This window comes from Anolis sagrei, chromosome 1 (genome assembly GCF_037176765.1).
Source record: "Anolis sagrei isolate rAnoSag1 chromosome 1, rAnoSag1.mat, whole genome shotgun sequence".
Lineage (NCBI taxonomy): Eukaryota > Metazoa > Chordata > Lepidosauria > Squamata > Dactyloidae > Anolis > Anolis sagrei.
In genome coordinates this window covers 100,747,749-100,775,354 of record NC_090021.1, presented here as the reverse complement: position 1 = coordinate 100,775,354, position 27,606 = coordinate 100,747,749, and the positions used below count along the sequence as shown (strand labels likewise).

At 39.2% G+C, this 27,606-nt stretch overlaps 1 protein-coding gene across 1 annotated transcript in view; it reads right to left on the bottom strand.

Moving 5' to 3' along the window:
* MMS22L (MMS22 like, DNA repair protein) overlaps nucleotides 1-27,606 on the bottom strand; it is a 90,801-nt gene that overhangs the window by 31,396 nt on the left and 31,799 nt on the right. The window contains exons 9-14 of the mRNA XM_067467425.1: nucleotides 25,977-26,090; nucleotides 24,880-25,059; nucleotides 21,154-21,216; nucleotides 19,307-19,426; nucleotides 17,396-17,622; nucleotides 15,434-15,943 (exon numbers count right to left, since the gene is read on the bottom strand). Coding sequence (XP_067323526.1) covers nucleotides 15,434-15,943; nucleotides 17,396-17,622; nucleotides 19,307-19,426; nucleotides 21,154-21,216; nucleotides 24,880-25,059; nucleotides 25,977-26,090 — 1,214 coding nt within the window. The remainder of the gene's footprint in view (nucleotides 1-15,433; nucleotides 15,944-17,395; nucleotides 17,623-19,306; nucleotides 19,427-21,153; nucleotides 21,217-24,879; nucleotides 25,060-25,976; nucleotides 26,091-27,606) is intronic.

Here is a 27,606-nt window from a genome sequence, read left to right as displayed (position 1 = left end):
TGGGGAGGATAACTTTCTTCAAACATTGAAAATCCCGTGCCCGAGACTTGCAAAATATTTACATCAGGGTTATTTCCTTCAAATGAATCATCTGGAATCATAGTTCCACAACTGCATTACGCAAACAGATAGAGTAGAGCTAAAGAAAAATGTGCTGGACTTTTGAATAGAAAATGAAGATAGAATATTTTAACACAGGTCTCATTATTGTTAACAACAACTTGAAAATAAATGAATTGCACAGAATGTTGTTTCTCCTTATGTCTCCCTTTCTGTTTTGACTGGAGAAACACAAATACAGATTCGCTCCCTAAACTGCGGAGATATCACATGGGTGTGTGTGTGTACACGTAAGATCCTCATAGACATGTCAACAACAATTCCAATTCCGCCATTAAAACCACTGAGAGGAGGCAGCATTGACTCTGGCAACGAGAAGTAGTTAGGAACTTGCTTCATTCTTCTGTTATTATATAAGCAAGATGACACTGTTCTCTAATCCAGCCAAAGCTGATAAGTACCATCAACCTGTCACTTCCTACATTTCAAATTCTAACGCTGCAGCATCAAAGAGTTTTTTACATTTCGATTTCTTTCCCTGGCAGCAGTCGGTAGCCTCTCCTTCTCCCACGGTGTTCTAATGCAGCATTTGCACACCGGGGTTACTCCCAGCCTGAATAGCAGGTCATCCCCTACTCACTGAGCTCATCTGCGGCCCATGTGCTAGGCAATTTAGATCCAATCAGCCCTTATTTAGCTCAAGAGTAATGAGCAGCATAGTGACACAGACTTAAGCCTGACCCTCAGGACACCGCTCATCAAGCAGTAAAACTGTGACAAAATCATTCATCTTCCACCCGCTGGCAAGAAATAATACTCGCACTCACTGTATTACTTTTCAAGATAGGAGGGAGGGGGGGAGTCCTGAATTTTCATGATGCGAGACATTAATTTGCAGAAAGCTGAATTCCCTTAAACCCCCCTGTTGCTATGAGCTCACCAGGGGGAAATAGGCCTTAGGAGACTGAAATGGAATAAAGAAAATTGCTTCGGCTTTCTTTCATTTTAAATAAGCCTTAAATCTGACAAGTTATCCAAAAGACAAAGATACATATATATAGAGAGAGAGATACACATACACACATATATAAATCTAATATATAATATACTGTTTGAAGTTAAATAATCTAAATTAAGAAATCTCAATGCCAATTAGATCCCCTCCACCCATGTCACTGTCATATTTTTCCTTTGTTCAATAGGCGGGAGGGAGGGAGGGATCTTGCAAAATCGGTATAAGTAGGGTTTTTTTCTGGCCACCACCTGCAAAGAAAGAAATATGGAAAAGAAAGTTCATTCAAGGGAAAAAAAACCCGTAGTTTCAAATGTGGAGTGCTTCAACCAGAAAATAAATGTACATTGATGTTCTTCAGGGATCACGCATTTTTCTAAACAACTATGAGCCATGAGCAGCAGGTGCTCGGTACACTTTGAAATGGTTTCATACATTTTTTTTCTTAAAGCATATTTGGTGGATTTACTCTTTCACAACAGTAAATCATGTATTGCTGACAGGTAGGTTACAGAACAAGTGTCAGAGCAGCTTTGCTAGATAAAATGGTTACAGCAGAGAAGAAAAGAGGCACAAGAACTTCTGAAATGGCAGTAGCCTGGGAAGAGAAATGTATTCTCAGAGTTATTATATTTGAGAGCTGCATTTCCTTATCTTTCAGAAATGCAGTGCTAAGAGAACAGGAGTCCCAGCAGGTCTTTTTGGTTACTTTGGAAATAACCACAAGGGTGCCTTTCTTTCCCTGTATGAAGACAGACAACTAGAGAACAGGATGCAAGAAGTGTCAGGATTTAGGTCCCACCAGCATATACTTGCCTGTACATTTATTTACTTGATTTCCATCCTTTTCTCCCAAAATGGGAATTAACCATTTAACTGTGCACCCCCTCTTACTTTCTATTTCAAATTCTAACATGATACAATACCAGGGATGGATTAAACCTGAAAGAAAATTGATGATTTATTTCAATCCTTGGTTGTTGTAAGTTTTTGGACCGTATGGCCATATTCCAGAAGCATTCTCTCCTGACATTTTGCCTGCATCTATGGTAGGCATCCTCAGAGGTTGTGAGATTGTATGGCCGTGTTCCAGAAGCATTCTCTCCTGATCATTTGCCTGCATCTATGGCAGACATCCTCAGAGGTTGTGAGGTCAGACCTCACAATTTCTGAGGATACCTGCCATAGATGCAGGCAAAACGTTTAGGAGAGAATGTTTCTGGAACATGGCCATACAGCCCGAAAAACTTACAGCAATCCAGTGATTTCGGCCATGAAAGCCTTTGGTGATATATTTTTTTAAAAATTGTATAAGAAAGTGGCTTTGCTCTTTTGTGAGTGTAAAGGCACTTCTGCTTGTGAATGTTAAGTTCCACCACGTTCTTGCAATATTTTTCCCATCCTCCTCCAGCATAGATGGGCTCTTTCACACTATACAATAACAGCATTGTAACCACCATGGCCGTTTCTTGAAGAATCCTGAGGTTTGTGGTTTAGAGAAGAGTGTTTGCATTTTTCAGCCAGAGAGATCTAATGCCTGTGTAGCATCAATGGACCCCATTTGATGGTCCAGCAAAGAAAGAGGTTCATCAGAAGCAGATTTTGGACTGGCACAAGAGGCTACAGAGAGGGAGAAGAGCCTTGTTGTGGAAACACAACTCCATTCATCTATCTCTGGATCCAACTGCATAATAATAACCAATTTTTTTTTCAGAGTACCTACAGCTAAAGGAATACATAAAGTCAACTGGGGAGGGTTACTCTTTAATTTTAAACAAAGACTGCTTCAACCAAAATATCATCATCCATTAGGAACTTAATATTCCATTGTGATTATGTATGTATTCATAGGAAGTTAATCAGCCAGAAATGTTGGTAAACTAAACAAAACAAAACCTCTCAAACAGCACTAAATTTTGAAGTGAGATACAATGGATGAGTTAGAGCAGTAGTTCCTAATCTTTGGTTCTCCAGGTGTTTTAGACTTCAACGCTAAGAAATCTCAGCCAGCTTAACAGCTGTTAGGAATTGTGGTAGCTGAAATCCAAAGATCTGGAGGACCAAAAGTTAGGAACCACTGAATTAGAGGAAAACACACATATACGAGTTTCACCAGTGTCCTTCCAAACAGATTTTGAGCTATGAATATTGCTGTTAATGGGGCAAGATATCTATTCTTTGATATTTTGATTATTCTGATCTTCTATAAAAGCAGAGAGAAAAATTAAAAAGTGGATGATTTTAAAATGTACCAAGTTCGGAAACTTCACTTAGTTCAAAACGCGGCAGCCAGACTAGTTACTGGAACATTTAGGAGGGAGCATTTTATACCTATATTAAAGTCATTCCACTGGCTGCCAAATAGTTTTTGGGCAAAGTACAAAGTGTTGGTTTTTGACGTCTAAAGCCCGACATAGTTACGGTCCAGGTTACCTACAGGATCACCTTCTCCCATACAATCCGCCCCGAACGCATAAGTCCTCTGGCAGACGCTTACTTCAGCCTGCCAGAATCTGACTGGCAACCGTCACCTAGAGGACCTTTCCATCCGCTGCCCCAAGACTGTGGAATGACCTGCCGGAAGACGTTAGACAGCTAAATGAGCTGTTAGAATTCAAAGCATATCTAAAACCTAGCTCCTCTGGCAGGTCTACCGAGTCAGTTTTAACTAGGAATTTTAAACTTACATCTTGTATTGACTGTATTTTAATCTTTGTTCTGTGTATTTTAATATATGTATTTCATAGAAATACATTTTAATATGTGTATTGTATATAATGATTATGTGTTTAGAGCTATGTTATGCCCCACCTCAAGTCATGAGGAGAGACAGGTAAGAAATAAAATTATTATTATTATTATTATTATTATTATTACTATTAATTAAAATGCAAATTTTCACTGGATTTTCAGGATACTTCAATCAAAATAAAGTAATCTGTCAACCTTTCAAACCAAATGCTTTCTCTGACAGTTATTAGTAGGGACACACGAGTACTTCACTTTAGAGAGGGGTGAGCCACGTGATAACAAGACATTGTCATATTGTATTTCAAGCTGATTTCATTACTATGCACTGTGCTTTAAGCCAAATATCAGGTACTGTATATCCTACATTAAATGGGAAGCTTTCCAGGGAAGTTTTACCGAGAACAAAAATGAGAGTCATGATTGTTTTCTCCATGACAATAAACTGGTTGACTCATTGGTTCTTAAATGCTGGATCTCCCAGATCAGTGTTGCATAAGATATCTGTGTTAGGGGATGGATTCTTCCCCACTCCAATGTAGCAGAGACATTTAGCATATTTATGCCCATTGGCTACAGCTGTTTCTTTCCTTACGGGAAATATCTCCTGGCAAAGGGTGGTCAAGGGACCACCACCTTGAATAGAATTGCTATAGATGTTTGGACTTCAATTCCCAGAGTTGCTGACATTGATCATACTAGTTAAGAATTCTGGGAATCGAAGCCCCTAACAATATCTGAAGGACTAAAGGCTGAGAAAAAAAATGAGAAGAGATGATATTAATATCCTTCCCATTTTTATGATGCATGATGTTAAACATACTGCTTCAAAAATCAGAATTTGACTTCAAACCCATTACTGACAAAACTTGCTGCTACAGATTGCAAAATTTACCCGCATTGTTTCATTATCTTAGCATATCACTATAATGATTATATCCAATTAGCCCCTCCATCAGATAGAATAGCTCCCATCAGGAAAAGAGGGAGGATGCAAGACCCCTCTTCATTTACCCCCTACTTTGAGAAGTAGGGGAATACTCTGCAGCACATTTTGTATGTGTCGGAAGGGTTACAGGCAAGAGGAGATAATGGAAAAGTCCCACTGTGCAAGTCCACTCACACAATGCTGCATTTTGCCCTAAAGTTAATTTTAACATATTCATCAAACTACTTTTATCATTTTTATGATGAAGAGAATGTTCAATGTCAAATGTTTTTTTCTGAAAACAATATGGCTGAATATAGGAGGAAAATGATAACACCATTCATATTTCATATTCTTGTTTCTTCCATCCAAAACAAAGTATAATAGCTGCTGTATCTAGGGACCGAAATCAGAGCCAATGACTAGGAAGGAACATTATAAAAATCTAGTTAGAGATGCAGAAAAATGAAACTTATTCTTAAAAGAAGGCTCAGATAGTGTCAAAGATCAAGAGAATTCGAAGAACTGTCACATTTCCCTCTGACAATAGTATTCAAAAAGATTAATATATTGGAAAAATATATTTCTCAAGAACTAATATTGAAACCCTGGAGTAAAAGACACCTCTCTATATTCTCTTTATCAGCTTATCTGTTGACTGATATAAAATGGGAAGAAGAAGAGAGTCTCCTGATGGGCTCAGAGGATTTCCCACAGGGCATTTTTGATGACAAAGTATAACATAAAAAAATCCACTCAAAACAAGTATATATTTCCATAGTAAAGATATATAGTAGGAATTCCACACTCAGTCTGCAAAACTACAGGGTGCACTACAACAATAATGAATAGGCACTCTTATTTGTTGATTTAGCTACAGTCTAGCTATCAAAGAATCTTTATTAAGGAGGCAACCACTTTTAGAGTAGTGCTCTCGCTGAGACAAAAAAGATTGTCAGATAAACCTTAAAACTGTTTTAGTCTGCAATATTTTTAAACTATAGAAACTCACAATGGATTTGCAGTTGTGAAGTCCTCACACAAAACTGAAGGAGGATCACAACTCTGATCACTTAAAAGCCAGCATCTGAAGAGGAAGCAGGAAGCCATCTTTGCTCAAGGTAAGCCTTGCCTTTTAGAGTGCACTAGAACACTGTATGTTTCTTTGTCTCTAGTTGTTTAAAGACTGGGTACTTGTCTATAAGGTGGTGAGTGTCTTGCTAAGGCTGATAAGCCTGTGCTTGGGGCCTCGTGTTTGAGGCCATGTGTTTAAGGAGGGCGGAGTTTTGACTCTGTGCTTGAGAGGCAGAGCCATATACTCAGGGGTCAGAGCTTCAGTTAGGCGTGTGCAACTTAACCAACACTCATCTTTGGAAAATAGAGAACAGGAGAACTGAGGTGTTTTGAGAAGAAGGCGAACCAAAGTTCTGGTCACATGCAGGGGTCATGGAATATTCGCCTTGTTGACAGGACATCTAGTGAGCTACATTTGCTGCAAGTGCAAACAGCTTACTTGAATGGAAAAGAAGATCCAGTAACTTGAGGCCCAACTGAGGCACTTAAGGACATTAAGGAACTTGAGTTTTTCTTGGACACAGCCCAGCAAACCATTCTAGACATACAACTCACATTGGATGAACATGCAAGGAAAGGCTATGGGGAAATCATTTCAAATGTGGAGAATGCTGATGCATCATTGTGTGAATCCTTCTGTTAATCTAGAGGTACACAATTGATTCCATGTTTTATTACCTGTAACAGATGATGAGAAAATACAACACCTAGAGGAGGTGCGAAGTTCTTAGATACAACTGAATGGACCGTCTGTAATCAATGCGTGGTGGATGTCTTTGGAGACATACTTAATACAGATTATTTTCATATATGATGCATTGAGTACCAAAAAATTGAGTCTGTAGTAAAAACAAATTCAGAGGTAACAGTAAGAAAGAACCCTTCACTATCATGCTGGACTAGCTGAGAGTTTTAGTAGCCTTCATCCTTCATTCTTATATTTGATTTTCACAAAGATTGGCGCTCCTAGAAGTTCATTTCCAAAACATCTGAAAGTCTCTGGACATATTGATACACAGTGTTCAAACTCTTTGTTATGTATCTCCCTCAATTAATTCTTATTTGGATGAACTATTTTAGCAGTTTGCATATGAGCAGTATGTCCACCATACTACAAGTTCAATGTCCTTATGAATAATCTAGGACTCTAAGATCCTCTGGGGAGGCTTTTCTCTCGGACACAGTCTTCGCAGAATGTGTCTGGCGGGGACGAGAGATAGGGTCTTCTCAGAGGTGGCCCCTTGGCTGTGGAACACTCTTCCTAGGGATATTAGATCGCCCCCCTCCCTCCTGGCATTTCGTAAAAAAGTCAAAACCTGGCTCTTCGAGCAAGCTCTCACAAATGCAGCATAACAAATAAATATGGAACTACGGAACAACTGGACGATGCGACTGGACAACGATTTTAGTAAGGAGACGCTGATGACTTATGCTTTTATTAGTTTTAATATTATATGCTAAATGTTTTTAATTGTATTTTATGTCTGTTGGGGCAGCGAATTGTTGCTGACTGTAAATTGCATTGAGTCACCTTCAGGCTGAGAAATACAAATATCACAAATAAATAACTAAATAAATGTACTATATGCTTAATACATTTGTAAATTCTTACTTCGTTTGTAATCTACTTTCTTCAGTTCTCTTCAAAAATGGCTGAAAATATGTTGATTTGCATCTTGTTCTCATTCATATTTTAAAATCTAATAGTAAGGAAAGGTGTGCCAATGCTATAGGGACATGGTAAATTGCTTGGAGGACTTGAGGAGAAAGGATAAATTAATTAAAATTATAATATCTCCTTTCGACTTATTGAACTTCAACAGCATCAAAAGGCTGTCTGTCAATAGAGGGACACAATCAAATACAATCCATCTATAGTGGGCTCTAGATATCTGATGCGTTTCATTCCAGGATGGACGGACATACACCAGATACCAAAATATGTGGATACCCACATCCCATTGCATACAATGGCATAATAAAACAAGGTCCCTTATATAAAATGGGAAAATCAAAGGTTGCTGTTTGGATTTTTTAAAAAAATTAAAGTTGTGAATAGTGAAATTCTTAGATGCAGAATCCCGTGGATATAGACAGCCAACTATATATACATGCCAAGTTATTTCAATGTAACTGTCCTCCAGGAGAAGGGGATTGGTACCACTGCTTAAGGGAATATGGTTACTCAGAAATAATCAGGAATACCGTACCAAGATTGCTCAGCAGTCAATCGGTGTAACATTACAGCTTAAATGTTCTTTCTTATAGTAGTTCTGCAAAAATTGTAATTTTTCAGGAACTAAAGCTCACAGAGAATGATGTGAAGTTCACTAGTAAGCTTAACACTAGTGAGACAGAATGTGAATTAATTCAATTATTATAACATTTATATTTTGCCTTTGATCCAAGAGTTTAAGGTGGCAAACATGACCCTTCCCTCCTTTCTATCTTCACAAAATCTAGTAAAACAGGTGAGAAATAGTGACTGGCCCAAAGTCATGCAATAAGCTTCAGGGATTTGTATACTTTTTAAGTGGAGTTTTACTACAGCAACACTGTGGACATTGCATGACACTACAGATTAAAACAAGGGTGGACTCATGTGACTCCTAGGGAATCAAAAATTGTATCTGTACCTCATTCTCTGCTCCAAAATGTTCTGTAAGAGACCATATTGAGACCCTTTTTGAAACAAAATGATATCCACTCACATCCTGTTGTTAAAAAGGCTAAAACAGTCTGTGAAAAACCCAAAACATGCAGAAAATGCTCCCCTCACTATCCTTAGAGGACATTTCTGATCAAAAAAATTGATTTTATTTATGAGGAAGTGGGTGTGGCTATCCAAGGTTTCTTGAGGGATATAATGTAGCCTTCTGTTCCTTCCATAATTGCCCATTCTGAGATTAAAATATTATTATTTCTACTGGATTACAGCTCATACTTGCTACATGAAGTTTCCACCCAAACAATTCACCTCTAACACTGTCAGTTTTTCCATCTTGAAAACCAAGAAAGAGTACTTAAAATTTTCCAAGCTGTATCCCAAAAACAAATAATGAGATGCGGATAATAATATCACCAAAAAAAGAGACAAAAACAAGGAGTCTAATGTTTAAAAAGTGGTAGGAAATTAGGAAACATTTAGAGCAGTACGTGTGATTATATCATAAGTAACTAGCCCAGGGGGAGACTTACAATGTTCAAAATGTATTGGGCTACCTATACTCAATTCATTTATTAATGAGTCTACATCTGCTTGATAGAGTTCTAGCAAAGAGAGACCATCATTTTGTATAGACACAAGAAGCCACTTTATATCAAATGAGGCTACTGGTCCATGTAAGTCACATTAGCTGTTGTCTTTACAAAATCAAAATACAGTTTTATGAAAATAATTGGTATGGAAAATATGCCCTGCTACTGACTTTTCTCATCCTTTCACATAGTTTTTGATATTTATACAGGTAGTATTTTGGTATTTACTTCAAGAGGCAGCAGTATTAATGGCTTAACATAGTAAAGGTTTCCCCTGACATTAAGTCTAAGTTGTGTCTGACTCTGGGGGGTGGTGCTCATCTCCATTTCTAGGCCGAAGAACCAGCATTGTCCGTAGATGCCTCCAAGGTCAGGGGGCCAGCATGACTGCATGGAGTGCCATTGACTTCCCGCAGAAGTGGTACCAATTGATCTACTCACATTTGCATGTTTTCGAACTGCTAGATTAGAGGAAGCTGGTTCTAACAGCAGGAGCTCACCCCACTCCCCGGATTTGAACCGCCAACCTTTATGTTGTTATGTCTGACAACATAATTCTTTCAGTAACAGCATTTGGTTCTTTAAACAGAACACTTCCTTTTAGAGATGTTGTCTTTTGGGTTTCAGCCTACATCACTTTCAAAGGAGTTCTTTCTTTGAGAGTCAGTTGCATGGTTACTTTCTACACATTGAGAGCAATCAAGAACGCAAAGCTACTCACTGTAGTTTGATTGAAATCACGACCAATGAATAATTCAGAGGCAGACATTTGATGGCTTGCTCTACTGATGACCATCTTCTCTTGGAGGACCCTTCCTTTTTTATTCGTTGCAGCTCACTAGCAAAGCCCTCTTAAAACACACATAGTTTAGGAATTATTACTCTAGATACAAAAGTATGCCTAGAACAAATGAACTAGGAGAGGAGAAGCAATAAAGCCAGGGCTGATAAGCAAATCCATTTATTCTTCCATTCTTTTTCTACATATGAGCTTTGAAATGCTTGCTTAAGGGAAGGAAAAACAGAATGAAAGTGAGCACCTACAAGACCTCGCAAGCCGCGTTTCAGCCCAAAAGCAAATTTCCATAGTTACATTATAAATTCTGGAAAAATAAAAGGGGTAATAAAGGAAAGGCAGATAGTCCTTTAAACACGGCAGTCGGAATGGCTATAATTAAAGCCCAGCTTTTGGCTTCACCTCACTTTGCAAAATGGGGGAGGGAAAATGCCAAGTCTACAATCTCCTCAAATAAAATGTGATTCCAGAAAACTCCCCATGTGATGTGTTAAAGGCGACTGCTAGAACTATTTGACATTCTAAGCTTTAAATACCAAGGCATTTAGTTAACACAGCCAAGTCAGTATTTTCATAATGCTACTTAATCAGCAATAAAGGAATGCTCCTGTGAGCCATCATCTTAGGTTAGCAGAAAAGTGGCATATGAAGTTATTATTAACTAACTGCCTGCAGGGAGCTGCTTCTCCCTTTAATCAGTGGTCTCCTTTCCTACCTACCTGCAAATTCTGACAGTCCGAGAAGTATTACACCCAGTGCAGTTGGCAGAAATATTACAGTTATACAAGGGCTGATATCTTATTCCCATCTGGATCTTAAAACATAAAAGGATTGCTACGCTGAGATAGTTCTCCCTTTGCCAAATTGAAGAGGTATCCAAGAACATATGCTATTCCTCTGGCCAAACATACTGCTCTATAGCCCTCTTTTTGTCACATGGATGTTTATGTGTGTGTGTGTATGAACACACATAACTTTTCCACAATTGTAAAATAAACTGGATTACTATTCTGTCACTGTACATTTATACTATACAAAATTGATGTCTGGTATGTGTGTGGGGTGGTGGTGAATTCATTTACTCAAAGAATCCAAAAGGAACAACATTATTGTGACACTTGTCTAGAACAACGTTTCTCAACCTGGGGGTTGGGACCTCTGGTGGGGTAGTGAGGGGGTTTCAGAGGGATAGCCAAAGACCACCAGAAAACCTATTTTGGATGGTCTTAGGAACCCCTTTGGCAGAAAAGGCTGAAGGTCTCTCCGCCTGTCCTTCTCTTCCTTTTTGGAAACAGATGGCAAACCCTCCCACCAAAAGCCCTGATCTGGTGTGATTGGCCGGCCTCTCAGCTAAGGGTAGGGCTGTTTCTGAGACTCCAAGCAGGTGTGTAGGCGGATGGCAGCATGGTGCGCATATGCAGGCAAGGGAGCATGTGCGTGGTTGGAGGGAGGCTCGCACCAGTGGATCCCTTCAACGCATGGGGGTTCTGTGTGGGAAGTCTGGCCCAATTCTATTGTTGGCAGAGTTCAGAATGCTCTTTGTCTGTAGGTGAACTATAAATCCCAGCAACAACAACTCCTAAGTGTCAAGATTTATTTTCCCCAAACTCCATTTGTGTTCACATTTGGGCATACTGAGTATTTATGCCAAGTTTGGTCCAGATCTATCATTATTTGAGTCCACAGTGCTCTCTGGATGTAGGTGAACTACAACTCCAAAACTCAAGGTCAATGCTCACCAAACCCTTCCAGGATTTTCTGTTGGTCATGGGAGTTCTGTGTGCCAAGTTTGGTTTAATTCCATTGTTGGTGGAGTTTAGAATGCTCTTTGATTGTAGGTGAATTATAAATCCCAGCAACTACAACTCCCAAATGAAGAAATCAATCCCCCCAACCCCACCATTATTCAAATTTGGGTGTATCGGGTATTTGTGCCAAATTTGGTCCAAGTGAATGAAAATACATCCTGCATATCAGATATTTATTTATTTATTTATTTGGGTGCTATTACCCCGCCCTTCTCAACCCCCTAGGGGGGACTCAGGGCAGCTTACAAAAGGCACAAAAGGTATTTACAGTATAATTCATAAGAGTAGCAAAATTACAGTTATGAAGTAGCAACGACAATAATTTTATGGTTGGGGGTCACCACAACATGAGGAAATGTATTAAGAGGTTGTGGTATTAGGAAGGTTGAGAAACATTGTTCTAGAACCTTTTAAAATCAAAGTAATGCAAATTGTATTCAGGCACATTATGGTCTAAGAAACTGGGGGATTCTTTTGAATCTGGATTGGGAGGCAGGGTCTAGGGATTGCAGTGAGAATTCAGCAAAATCATTTCCCACTTCTGCTTGTAGAAATATCTTGCTGAGAAAAAAAATCCACTGGTTCTGATCCACGTCTGTGAAATAGTGGAGTGCTTCCTTTCATGAAACCTGGTTCCAAACCAATTACACTGAATAAGGGAGATCAATTATTTTAACTTCGATTAACATCCCCCGCCCCGCCCCTAACTGAAATGTTTATTTCTTTATTCTTTTTTTTTAAAAAAAATTTGAACATACCCAATGCGTTGATTTTACACAAGTCATTCAAAATCAAAGGATCTTCCAAGGTAGTATGCAAGACACACTTTTGAACAATCAAAGAGAAGGAGAGGGAGGGGATGCAGTCCCTTGCATTTGGATAGTTTCTACTTTTTAAAGACTAAGTTAAACCAATTTACAAGGACCCTCCTAATAAATCACCTACACTTTGTCAACTGCTTTATCTTTGTTCAAACACAGCCTAGGAGAGAAAAAAATCAGTTGTCCTTGGATTTACAAGCTACTGACAGCAGAAGTCAAACTATCCAGACAGTAACAAAGCACTTAAGGTAAGCATGCAGGTCAGTATCCCCCCCAACTGTTTATAATGCATATTTTCTTCGGCCCCTCCCTGACTAATCCTCAGGTTTCTGCACTGACCAATCAATAACTGCCTCATTAGGCCTTGTGGCAAGATGACAAGGGAAAGATGTCTTCCAACCTTCCTACTGTAGCTTTTGGCATCAAAATGAAGAGCTGCCTCCAATATGAATTAGTGGGCACAAGCATGTTTATTTTAGAAAGGACAGCTTGGAGGTTGTAAAACGTATCGATAAATCAAGGCAAAACTGATCAGCACTTAATCACTAATCTCCCATTTCCCCTCACTACTTGTTATTACACTTTATGCAGTTTTTATCTATCTAGGAACTCAGATAAGACTGTAAAGTTCCAATAATTACTATATTGGAATTGCTATTACTTGTATTATATCAGATCTCTCTCTCTCTCTCTCCCTCCCACTCTCTCTATAAGCAAACCTATGGAAAGCAGCAATGAGTTGGCCCGGCTATTTTTCAAAGTGCAGCAAGAGTAATAGAACCACAGTCAATAAGCTCTGATGCCTTAACACTTTGGTACTTTAACCACATTATATTTATGGCACTCTGCCCCAAGGAAGCTGTTTCTTAAATATGCTGATGGATGAGAGATGTGGTTGTACTTGAAACTCAGGTTGGACAACACAGAACAGCTGAGTGTCTCTTCACTTTGGGTTATGCTCCAGCTTGGACAAGAGGTACAACCTCCAATGAGCCCCCCACCTTACTCTCCACTGCCTTCTCTGCTTGGGGTATGTATCTTCAAGCTGCCTATCAACTTATTATGTCCCCATGAATTTTATAGGGTTTTCTTAGGCAAGCAATACTCAGAGGTGGTTTTACGAGACCCCTTTCTCTGAAATACCAGGGAAATACAGTCTAAGATATAGCGAGTGTATCACTATGTAAAGGGATCTTGTAGCACCTTTGAAAATGGCAGAACTATCTTTATAGCATAAGCTTTTGTTCATTGGGTCTACCTCATCAGATGAGTTCTTAGTTGCGTCAGATGATGCATCAGATGTTGAAGTTTTCATAGATGCCGTTTACAAAACCTTATGCTATAAACTTCTCAGTAAGTCTCAAGACCCATCTACACAGGGCTGAAAACCCATTTCCTGTGTTTAATTGAAAGGAAATGGAGCCTGAAATTACACAGTGCACACTAGCATGTTGCAGGCAAGTGACCCCAAAGGAAAACGAGGTTCAAGAATGCAAACCTGGAGGCACCAGGAGTGAAGATAAGGAGAGAAAATGACAGAAAATCTGCTTGTGCGTACTTTATTATATCCACATCAGCACTGCAACAATTTTACGAGATCTGGTTTGGATATTTGGGGAGCTTATTCAGAAAATTGCATTGGATAGACCACATTAGCTCTAAAACCTGATACAGAACAGTAGTCAGAATCTGCTCGCCCACAGAAGACCATATTTAGTAATCTAGAGCTGATGTAGTAGTAGTAATCTTTCAAGGGTAGTCAGACTCTCCCCTCCCAAGATCCTGTTGCCTCGGCACTATAAGAGGGTTTCGCAAGACAGTCACTCTCATTGCCATGTGGTTTCGAAGCAAAAGGTGTAGTAATGAGAGGGACGTGGACCATATTTTTGTTCTTGTGGACCACTGGTGGTTTGTGGACCACAGGTTGGGAACCACTGATTTACTGGGACTAATGGGTCCGTGTGTGGACTCTCCTTGAGGTACTGGGACTTTTAATCTCAGTTCATTGCTCCAGATTACACGGCTGTCTGGAAGGGTCTCTCAAAGATGTTACAAGATTCTTTTGCATACCATTTAACATTGCCCTTACTTTTGAACATCTATCTCTCACCTCTCTCTCAGCAACACATACTGCTTCACATTTTTAAAATTCCAAGCATTCACAGCCTTGTAAATTTGCTCATTTACACAAATTTATCCTAAATTAAATACATTAGGTTTGGTATCTTTTTACATTTTGCATTTATATTTGTGATTTGTAATGCTGTACCATAATATTTGCTATCTACCAAGTCAACTATTGTCCAAAATACACCCTAAAGTAAATACATAATCTTTGGTATTTTTTGCATTTTGTATGTGTTTTTATGATGCTATGCCATAATATTTGCTATCTACCAAGTCAACTGTTGCCCAAAATAAACTATTGCCAAAATGAGAAAATAGGCCTGTGTCCTCACAACATGTAGAAATTCATTCTCGTGTTCTGAGACAAGGAAACAACTTGTGCATCCTGGTGCATTGCAAGTGATGTCACATCATTTCTGTTCACACTCTGGGGCTGGTTTCTGATTTTAAATAGCTCACTTTGGGAGCACTGAAAGGCATGATCTGCCTTACTCATAAGCACTTCAACTGGCACCAGTTTAAAATCTTTTTCGCTCCGGCAGTTATATGGGTTGCCTTTGTCCTTTCTGTTTTATTTGTTACATTCTCTGTTTCAACACTGATTACAATGGAGCTCTAGCACTCTTATCTAAATTGCACATTATGTTAATCATACTTGCATACCACTCTAGTATCCACATGGATGAAGAGCATTTTTCAGCAGTCTGAATAATTAAGCAAACAAAGATATAACATAAGTCTGTTAAGTGTTATTTAAGCAAGTTAGAAGCTAGAAGAAAACGTCCATACATAAATCCTTACCTCAGCCTGAACAGAACATCTTGCAAGAGGTTTAGCACTGTTGAAAGTTCAGCTCCTCGGCAACCTGGGAGCAACATGCTAAAACCTTCACTCAACAGCTTTTCCTCAGAGAGATTCAAGCAGCGACTAATCTCAAAAACCTCTTGGACGCCATCAAGGTAGGTAGAAAGCAGCATCCAGAGATTTTGCTTTTGCAAGAGGTCATTTCTTCCTACCAAGAACTCCTTTGCCTTTTCATGGAAGGCATTTGAGATTTCTTCTGCTAGAACACTGATGTCCATGTTCTTCTCAACATATGTTAACATAAAGGCAAAGTATCCTCTCCAGATCAGAGTTCTCAGTGGGATGCTAGTGGAACTTGGGCTGAAGCAGCGCAAGAGTTCCGTCATGCGGCTGGAAACATCCTCCGTCTCTGCGATGGCTGCAAGCAGAAGGAAAAGATAGAAATAGTTTTGCAGCCCCACCTCTGTCAGTTCTCTCATCCGCTTCTGGTGGAATTTGGAATAAATTCTGCATCAAAACAAAACAAAACACAAAAACTTTCTCTTAAAATCTGTTTTATATTCAATTTGTCCTGATGCAAGCTAAATGTTAAAGAATAAACAGCAGCTTCTTTTTCTCTTTCCTCCTTTAAGTATGGAGGACATCTACTGTACTAGACATCTAGTGGGCAATTCATTAGATTTCATGTCATGACTTCAGGAAGTGCTAGGCCAGAAAAATAAAAAGGATACCATGCAAAGCTGTTCATGCAACTCTGACCCATTGCATTACCTCTGTTACATAGCAAGGATTCCTCCAGACCACTATCCCTCCCTATTCCCCAGTTTGGGGGCAGAAAGAAGAGTAGCAGAGACAGAGACATAAGAAAGATTGGATTACTTATGGTGCATAAAGTAGCTTCCACAATAAGAGGAGTGGTGCATCTGCTTCATGTCTAGAACAGGGGTAGATAGATCTAGGAAGCTAGGGGGCTGAATTATCTCTCTAGAATAGTAGTTCTCAACCTGTGAGTCTCCAGGTGTTTTGGCCTACAACTTCCACAAGTCCCAGCCAGTTTACCAGCTGTTAGGATTTCTGGGAGTTGAAAGCCAAAACATCTGGGGACCCACAGGTTGAGAACCACTGCTCTAGGTGGTTGTGGGGGTGGCACCCCAATGCAAAAAAATAATGCAACCTGGGGTGAGGGTGTTGCCTGAAATGCCCTTCAACATCCTCTAGAGCAGGTGTGGGCAAACTTCAACTCCCACAATTCCTAACAGCTGGTAAGCTAGCTGGGATTTCAGGGAATTGAAGTCCAAAACCCCAGGAGGGCCAAAGTATGCCCAGGCCTGCTCTAAAGGCTGTGGGGTAATTTTTTTTGTGTTTTTAGAAAAGCCCCCTTCCTCGCCCCCAAATAGGAAGTAACCAGAATACATTCTGGCTAACTTCCAGGTTTTTTTTAAAAAAAAAATAAGTCTAACCCTATGCCTTAAATGCCCAAGGGGCAAATATCCCCCACACCTCCTAGGAGCATTTTTCCCTTGATGTTTGGAGAGCACTAGGATGGGGACATGGGATCACACTTTGCCCACTCTAACTCCATACCATACTTTAAAGACCTGGTTAAACTGCTAAATGCTAACTTCAAAATAGATTCAGCACCTTGGATAGGTCCTTTCATGATTCCACTGAGTGGACTCACCTCCCGGCTAACAAAGAAGCCACCAGTTCTAATGAGTCACACAGGGTACTTTAAAACAAATGCTGTTTATATAAAATGGCATTCAGAATTTTACAATCCAAAGATTAGAAAAACACCTGATCCCAACTGCCTGATTTAAAATGGCTTCATTTGGGAATATTTCACATTTCACGAACAAAGACTATAAAGAGATACTTAGATTTTGAAGAAATGACCCTATCACTGATGATACATAGTGATTACTGAAAATAAGTGGAAAACTCTCAAAGCCTTTGTACCTTCCTTTGATTTGCTTCCATGGATGAATACCACTGGTCCTCACTGCTTTCTTCATTATTTGTGCCAAAATGCATAGAAAAATTTGATAACTGTTGCTAGATGTATACAAATCAGGAGTATGTATATCACCACAACAGTTCTTTACCACCTTGTGCATAGACAGGGGTGTTTTAGTAATGTTTGCGAGTCCTTTGAGACCAATCCAAGGAATAGTAAATGAACTATTCTGAAAAATAAATATAGCAGATTTCATAAAATGCAATCACAAATAGAACTGAAGAGTTTCACCTTTCTTTCAACATTCATTACATGCAGATTTTTTGTTGACAATGAAGGGTTTTGCAATCTATTTCCTGTAATCAGTTCCAGCTCTAAAACCAACCAGTTAACAGAAACTGACAAAGAAAGGAATAAATTGGGAGAGGAATCAGCACAACTCCCTACCTAATATATTTTCTTAAACAGTTGGTACCCTATGTACCCTAAGGATGTTTATTCCTAATGACAAAAGGCATATATGGGTATGCTACATGAAAAGGCATGGGTCTGTTTTAGGGAAGAGTGAAAATGGACCCAGGTTTACTAGCAGAATACTAGTTAATACTTCTAGTTAATAGGACCGAAGTAGCAAGCAAGATTAATGACTTGCATCTTCTTCAAACCATGGAGAACCACTGACTGTCACTCGGTCCTCACTGAGCAAATAGTCACACCTCACAATAGGGAGGCTTGTAAAGAGTCAGTTGCTTATACAATACATGCTAAGGCATAATTCCCATTTTCAAGTCTAATCTTCATAATTGTGTCTTGCTACTCAGCAGAGAAGAAGGCACAAAGAGCCACTTGCACCATTGGACAAGGGGTAAAATTTCTACATTCCTGTAGAAATGTAGAGAAGCTTTCCTGCCTTCCTTTACTGCTAAGGAACATATATGTTCGTGTATAAATCAAACTCATGTTTAAATCAAAACCTGGTTTTGGGAGCAAAATTATGGATTTTGATATGACCTTTCAATAATTTGGTATGTTATATTTATTATTTGTTGTATGATGCGGCATTGAATGTTGCCATAATCTGTAAGCTGCTCTGAGTCCCCTTGGGGGTTTAGAAGAGCGAGGTATAAATAAAGCAAATAAATAAATAAATAATCTAATGTTGCCCCCCCCCCCACCACCACCACCACACACACACACAAACTTCAAGCAATCTGAAAACATTTAAATGTCCCTTTTCTCCTTTGTCACAGAATAAAGACAACGAAGAAAAGTATTGTCAAAGGCTTTCGTGTCTGGAATCACTGCGGTCTTGTGTGGTTTCTGGGACATATGGCCATTTTCTAGTAGCATTTCCTCCTGATGGAAACCAGACAACACCCCAGTGAAGAAAATACTTCTGGAAAGCTATATTGACAATAATCTGCTCGACCATACCTACTGGTCCTTACTCTCTCCTATGCTGATTTTAAAAAATCAACCCAGTGTCCTATCGCTAAGAGAAGAGGGAAAAGAGCACCGCCGTCTGAGTCACCCATCAGATGATTGCCCACTGGGAGACTGTAGTGCACTTGTGCTCTCTACCTCTCTCTCAATCTCCCCTCTTTTCCTCTGTGATAAATTCCATACCACTTGATAGAAATTTCATCCCCTTTCTTTCTTTTAGAATATAAATACCTGAAAGCTGCTAAGAGCTTTTGTGGCAGAGTGTGAAATAAACTGAATCAATGAATAAATCTGAGAAGCTCGGGGGGGGGGGGGGATATAAAGGTAATAAGACAGTCCCCCTGCTAAACAGCAGATTATTTCAATGAAGTTCTTAAATTTATACATTGGATTATTTCTTTAATAAAATTCAAGTGGTTTCTCAAGATGCTCCTGTCCAGTTCTAACTTTTCCTAGGCTCGTTTACTAACCAGATTCTTGCTGTAATACTCCCAGAGTATGGTGACAGCAGATAGGTTCACATCCCAGATGTAGCTTAATGTCAAACAGCACTGAAGATGCATTCGCAACTGTTCTTCTAATATCCCCATCTAACAAACAAAGACATTCAAATGCTGTTACATTTGTTCTGCTTAGCATTTTTTTTATTTAATAAAAACCAACTTGACCACAAATCAAATACAAGGCTTTCAGATTCCAAGAATAATTTTCTTCTTTGAATGTTATTTCTAGTTTAGTCATAACCCAATCTATTAATATGAGCAGTGATTTAGAAAATAAAATCTGACAACTACTGGCATTGCCGGCTAGTAAACGCTATTTACATTTTAAGGTCTTTGCATTGTATGAGAACTTGAAAGAGAAGTGCAACGAAATTCCCATATGAGGTGCTTGGCTTATCCCAAACAGAAGCTGATATGCTCCGAAGTGCCAAGAGCAGTTTCTAATAACTAACCACTCTGGGAAGTAACTGAAAATGAACACTGTTAAGCACACTGCTTGCTGTGAATAGCAGGATAGACCTAGCCCTCATTTGGAAAAAAGAAATCTGTTGTGGTAGTACCAGCACACTGTGTCATATGGCATCGAAGGACAATCTTTTAAGCCATGCATGACATTCAGGTTTGAAAAATTAAAAAGCTGTAACAATACAGGAAAATGTCAAATTCACAGCATGTCTAGATTTTGCCTTGGATTCAGTCTTGTACTCCAGTGGAATTTTTTGCAGTTCCAAATAAAATCTCTAACATCACTTTCCATGTTGTTACAGAAGTTTGGGGAACCTTCCAGAAGAGCATGAGACATTGGATGGGAGGAGAAATCCAAAAAATATTGCTGCCCCGACTCTTTCTCCAGGGGGAAACACTGCACTAGACCACAGTTCTGTTCACAAAGGACACATCTGTCAAATTCATTGTGGAGGGGATTAGGGATCCAGAACAATTGATTTAGTTAATATTTTTTCCCAAATTCTTGATCTTCTTTTTAAAACTGTTTTAAATATTCTGCATTGATATATCTTCTTTAAATTCATTCTTAGGTTGTATTAAACCGTTTTTAATTCATGTAACATCAGCCAATACAATAACACGATACTCCTATTGCTTGTTTAGGCAGATACCCCTGTATTACTAACAAATTAAAGAAATTATTTCGTAATGGCCAAAGTTACATAAATTACAATTAGTACCATGCAACCTAGAACAAATTTACAGAAAACATATTAATATGTTTGAAAAGCACTTTTAAAAAGGAGGTCAGTTCTGACCTCTGGGCCACAAAGTACTGCATTAACAGCTCTGTAGAAAGAAAAATGATAAGGTATGAAATGAATGCTCAGAAGCTACAACCTTATCAGTAAGAGTTTGATTCAAGCCTGTAAGACAAATTGCTCAGCAAGGCAAGTCACCTTCCTGCTGTGATGAGGATATAGCTGAATTTTCAATGCAATAGACTATCTTCCCTATCACGTCTCTCAACCTGATACCCTCAGATTCAGTGCAGAGTTTACATTTTCTAAGCTTCCTGCTCTTACTCGGAATATATCTTGTCAAAGGAGCCAAGTAACACGTCCAGGACAATTATCTCCCACCACACCTTATCTGACAATTTATCTCCAAAACACAACCACTTAGGAGATGACCACTAACATGAAGAGAACTACAATGCGTCCTTAGACAGATCATGAGTTGTTTATGCAGCTGAGTTAAAAACAACAATAACAAAGCTTAGGAAAAAAATTGGTGAACAAAGCACTTTTCTACCAACCCACAAATTAGCCTGAATCGTCTTGTTACTCTTCATATCCTGTACTTACTTGACTATTAATGGACCGCTTCAATAAACCTTCCACATAAGGCCAGTTGGATTCTATTGGTTTCTAGGCAGAAAATAGATGATTATATAATTAATACCAAAGCACAATCCTCCAATACCTACTAAAAGCCAAATCCCACTGAACTCCATGAAATTACAATCCATGTGAAGTTTTTATAAAAAAAAAATGTTTGGCACAGGAAAAAATGCTAGTAAGGGTGGAAGAAAGCATATATAATTATATTGGGTGTAGAAAACGCAGACAAAGAAGATTGTTTCTCCTTTCCATAATCCTAGAATTCGGCACCGCAACATCAAGTTGAATGGTGGAAGACTGAGAACAGAGTGAAAGCAGTACTTCTCTGAATAGTGAATACTTAAATTATGGAGTAGCTAGTACAAAATTTAGTGATAACTGCCAATGTGGATAGGAAGTTAGACATATTTATGGATGTGAGAGCTGGACCATAGGGAAGGCTGAGTGAAGGAAGATAGATGCTTTTGAAGTGTGGTGTTGGAAGAAAGTTCTGAGAGTGTCTTGGACTGCGAGAAAATCCAACCAGTCCATACTTCAGGAAATAAAGCCCGCCTGCTCATTGGAGGGAAGGATATTAGAGGCCAAGATGAAGTATTTTGGCCACATCATGAGAAGACAGGAGAGCTTAGAGAAGACATTTTCTGGGGAAAATGGAAGGAAAAAGGAAGAGGGGCCGACTAAGGGCAAGATGGATGGATGGCATCCTTGAAGTGACTGGACTGACCTTGAAGGAGCTGGGGGTGGTGACGGCCAATAGGGAGCTCTGGCGTGGGCTGGTTCATGAGGTCATGAAGAGTCGGAAGTGACTGAACGAATGAACACCAACATGGAAGATAAAGCTATTGAAACCTACTAATTATGAAAGCTATATGTTGCTGTTGCAAGTATCAGAGGCAGTAAACCCATGATTGTCAGTTGCTGGGTATATGAATGGGACACTGGTATGAACACTTGCTTCCGAGTTTCCCATAAATATTTGGTTGGCCACCGTGAGAAGAGACTGCTGGGATATACAACCTTTAATTAATCTAACATGGCTCTTCTTATAAAGTAAGCCAATTGAGACTATGAAAGATTACCACTTCTGAAAGATTACCACCTCTTTCATTATTTCCTACCAATAGTGCTTAAAATACTCCATTAAGCTTAATGGGCAAAACATTTCTTACCCTCATAGAAAATAACCACAGTTTATTACAGCTCAGACAAGCTAGAGTGGAGTGTTCAATAGACATATACACAGCTAAGCTACCTGTAATTGAGAAAGAATAATGCCCTAAAAGCATTCAATACAATCTTTCATTTTCATGTTCTAGAATCCAGCACAGAAGTTTGTTGTGCTATCTATAAAGTACCAGGAAGGAACAACAGCAGAACAACACAGTTTGATCCATCTAATCATATTAACTAGAGGGGGGGGGGGGGGAGAGATAATAGCAATAAAGAACAGCCTGTTTCAATGGATTCAACATGCATCACAGCTCGCAAATTAAGTTAGCCTTCTGCCTTCTTGCTAAATCACACTGAGTTTACAAATCTTACAAGTTCTGGGTCATCGTTTACTTTTCTGACTAATCTCTGCTATGAAAAATGTAGGTAATAACAGTTATTTTTTTTTAAAAAAAATCTCCCTACACATGAATAGATTAAATTGTATTGATCTGCTGTTGTTCTCTTGGCAATACAGGGATGAAGAGGGTTTGTTCTCTTCCTGTAGATCATGGGTCATGAAGCAAAATGCTGAATCTTTCCCACATGGTTTTGATGCCTGGGTTAAACCATGGTGCAAATGTGTACAAACTGATGGTGACTATGTTGAATGGTAGTTTTGCGTAGAGGATAGCTCAGGCTATGATCTGTAGCAACTTCTGCTTTTATATGTTCGTTCATAACGTTTTTATGATACAGGAGGCAACACTTTTTGACCCACCCTCATATTTTCAAGCAATGCAGAGGGATGGAGGAAGTGTGTGTCTTACTGTGATAGTGGAAGGGAGTTCTTTGGTTTAAGCCATAGTATGATCCATGACCAATGAAGAGGAAAAACAAAACAAGTTCCATCTACTCAAACCAGGCATAATAAATGAATTTACAAGTTCATTGTTGACCAATTGTGAAACAATAAACTGAACGCATAATGGGAAAGACTATCCAGTCTACAGTAGGACAAACTCAGTTTGCTATTTTAGGCTAAAGGAGTATTGCCTTTTGAAATGTAGATTTCTTAAAACTATTTGATAGCCAGTTCTTTCACTGTCTATATGAGTGTATGTGTGTGCATTTTTGCCTAAGGTAAATTGTTACATATCTGTTTTCTAAACGAACATCCACATAGTCTGGAGCTGTGGCTTAGAAGACAATATTTCATTCTTTTGTCTTTAAAAATGACAATGAATAACTCACTACAACTTTTGAGCATATAAGTCACATTTCCTTTTAACGGTTCACAAAAAAGTTTCCTCTTCTGGCTCACCTGTTGAGCTGCTAAGCTGCTCAGCTGGAAACCACTCTTTGCATATCTCACAAAGTAGTCATTTTAAACAATTCAAAGGCAAGAATGTTTAGCTTGAAGTCATCCTGACGATATTTCAATAGCCCAAAGCAGCGTTAAAATTGACCCCTGCAATGTTCAAAAGTGGTAATATTTCTATTCTATTTCGTTTTAAACATTTATGAATGTAGCCTTTAAGGATATGATAACATAGGCTGTTTTGTAGTTGAGGAAAGACGTATATGATGTATGTTTCCTTTATAAGTTTGAAATAAGATTAAATATTTTCTTTCAGAGGAAGAAATCTGTCAATTTTCCAATTAAATCCACTTCTCTACATATAGATCAACCATGCTATGGGTAAACTCTGAGCACTATATTGACCCTACAAAAGTTTTTTTTTAACTTTCAGAATCAAGCGATCAATACATTTTGGTTAGCCTGAAACCACCACACTAAGGATAACAAATCTAGTTTCTCGTTGACAAAATATCAGTGCCCTCTTGAAACAGTTCAAACCTTAGAGGCAGAGCAGTAGGTTTCAAAAATGGAAGACAAACTGACAGAAATTAAAACACACCATAGATAACCTAAGGGAATTTTTGCTAGCTGACATAGAAATATGCATATATTTCTTCCATATCATCACAGTTTGACAAGAAGACACATAGTTCTCGATAACAGTTAAGAGGCAAGAAACCGACATATCTAAACTAAAGAGATCCATGACATAATAATATATCCAATGGGTATAGTTCCAAGTACTTTTTTCTGACATTAAGACAGCTTTTGATTGAGATTCAGTCATAAACTTATGTTGCAATTTTCATGTATCAAGAGAAGAACTGTTCATAGAAACCAAGCTTATTGGTACAAAGGAGATACCCAAGCCTGGAAATGGCAAAGTGCCTGGTTCCCTCTAGACCAATTGTTCTCAACCTGTGGGTCCCCAGATGTTTTGGCCTTCAACTCCAAGAAATCCTAACAGCTGGTAAACTGGTTGGTATTTCTGGGAGTTGTAGGTCAAAACACCTGGGGACCCACAGGTTGAGAACCTCTGCTCTGGACAACAGGAAGAGCACCCAGACAATCAAAAGGCAACCAATTCAAAAATTTGAATCCTTGGTAATCTTCACCTTTGTTTAATTCAGGAAACCAGTTATTCAGCAAAACTTGTGAAGGAAAAAGAAAGAACCCACCTCCTTATCTACACGTCCATTTCGATCGACGTTGTAGAGTGATGCCAGGTGAGTTATAATCCACCAACTAAAACTCAATGGATCATTACACGGAATAGGTTCAAAAGAAGGTATTTCTTCTGTACCATTGTTTTTTTCAAATACACTTTTTAGGATTTTATTCAACCAACTCCAGAAAGACTGCAGAAAAAAAGTATTTTTTTTTAAAAAAAAGATTGTATATACAAGGACACACAGAGACAAATCACTTATGCTATCAAGCACCTGCACTACTTTTCTCTGATAGATGTCTACCTTATGCTATCTAATACTCTACAACTTGTAGTGTCCGAAAATAAGATGTATCACCTAAGGACTTTTCCAAAGAGAAACTTTTAAACTCACAAAACAGAATGTACCTTTGGATGTTTCACTTTATGGATTTATATGCCTATCACATCTATAGGCTGTGCCCGAGTTACAAACGTCTGACTTACACACAACTCATAGTTAAGAATGGGGATGAGGAAACAGGAAGTGAGAGAAATCCACCCTTCGGAAGGGAAATTCACTCCTGGAACAGTTATCATGGGGAAAAGGTGTCTCAACTGAAGGTTTCACATCTAATTATCACAGGGACAGAACGTAAGGTGAAATCTATTGAACAAGGGCACAGATAGCAAAAGGAAACCATAGGGGTGTTAACTTTTCCCTGTGCTATCCAAAACTAATATATACATGTATGTATGTGTGCGTAGGTGGCTGGAGCTACACTTAAAAATGTACCTGTTCTGATTTACATACAACTTCAGCTTAAGAACAAACCTTCAGAACCTATCATGTTTGTAACTTGGGAACTGCCTGTACATAAACACACACAAAAAGAAAAAAAATATCTAAAACCAAAACAGGTGAGGAAAGAGAAGATTTCTCATTTCTGATCACTCTCATAACTATTTTTCTAGATGTTTCTACTGTCTTATTTGGAGAACAACAGTTCCACTTAGCATAGTTATGGATCAAAGCTTATTGTACATGGTAGCTATAATAATGGTGTCCAATGTTTCAAACACAAACTTTTGCAAGAAATGTTTTTTCTACTGGGCAACCACTCCTACCTCGGTGTGAGATCCTTTATTTCTGTGGTCAAGCATATGAATAAGTAGAACCCACAACTCCTTCACACAGATGCAAGGATAGTGGGGACTGGTCAGGGCTTCAGGGGGCCTTACCTGTAGCAAATAAATGACTTCACTTAAGAATCATATAGTAATATTTTATGCATACACAGATTAAGAAATATCAATTCTGTTAGAAACCACTGAAACAAGGTTACATATTGGACTTTTGTCAGGAGTAAAATAAAATAAAAAAGCCCCTACATTGCACTACACACATGCAGCTTGTGATCTACAAAGACTCAAAATGGCAGCCAGGAAAAGAAAAAGAAAAAGTTGTAACCAGTGAGCTCAAATATGGCACATGGGGAGTGGGGTGAAAGAAAATTTAAATTTAACTAATTTATGAGGCCATAAAGAAAGAAGACTCCGGGGAATGTGGAATGCGGAAAAACTTCATCGGTGTCGTTGATGGACGATGAAAAGCAGCAGCTCTCCTGGCGGCCAGAAAAAAAGTTAAATAGCCTTTGTCTGTTATTATTATTATTATTATTATTATTATTATTATTATTATTATTTCATTTACTTATACCCCGCCCTTCTCACCCCGGGGGGGGGGGGGGGGGACTCAGGGCGGCTTACATAGGAGGCACAATTAGATGCCTAAATCAATCGACAAACAATATAAAATACAAAACAATTCAACAGTTAAATTAAAACATCAGTGCACAATAAAATATTAAAAACAATCTCATGCTCGGGTTCAGAGTCCATATGTCCATTCCGTTCCATTAGTCCTTGTCTATCATTAGATCCTTCATTTAGTTGCCAGTGTGTCCAAAGGCTTGATCCCAAACCCAGGTCTTCAGTTTTTTCCGGAATGCCAGAAGGGAGGTCGCCGATCTAATCTCCCCGGGGAGTGAGTTCCACAGGTGGGGGGCCACCACCGAGAAGGCCCTGCTCCTCGTCCCCGCCAACCTCACCTGTGAGAGTGGCGGGGTCGAGAGCAGGGCCTCCCCAGAAGATCTTAAGCTTCGAGGTGGGATGTAGAGGGAGATCCGTTCGGACAAATACCCTGGGCCAGAACCGTATAGGGTTTTGTAGGTCAAAACCAGCACTTTGAATTGTGCTCGGAATTGGATCGGCAGCCAGTGGAGTTGGCGCAACAGGGGGGTGGTATGCTCCCTGTACGCCGCTCCGGTGAGCAATCTGGCTGCTTCCCGCTGGACTACTTGAAGTTTCCGAGCAGTCTTCAAAGGCAACCCCACGTAGAGTGCGTTGCAGTAATCCAACCGGGATGTGACAAGAGCGTGGACCACCGTGGCCAGATCAGACTTCCCAAGGTACGGGCGCAGCTGGCGCACAAGTTTTAATTGTGCGAAAGCTCTCCCGGCCACCGCTGAGACCTGGGGTTCCAGGCTCAGCGATGAGTCCAGGATCACTCCCAAACTGCGAACCTGCATCTTCAGGGGGAGTGTAACCCCGTCTAACACAGGCTGTAACCCTATACCCTGTTCGGGTATAACCCTATACCCTGTAACCCTATACCCTGTTAAATGTTGTTTGTCAAACTGGCATTGAATGTTTGCCATATATGTGTTTACTGTAATCCGCCCTGAGTCCCCTGTGG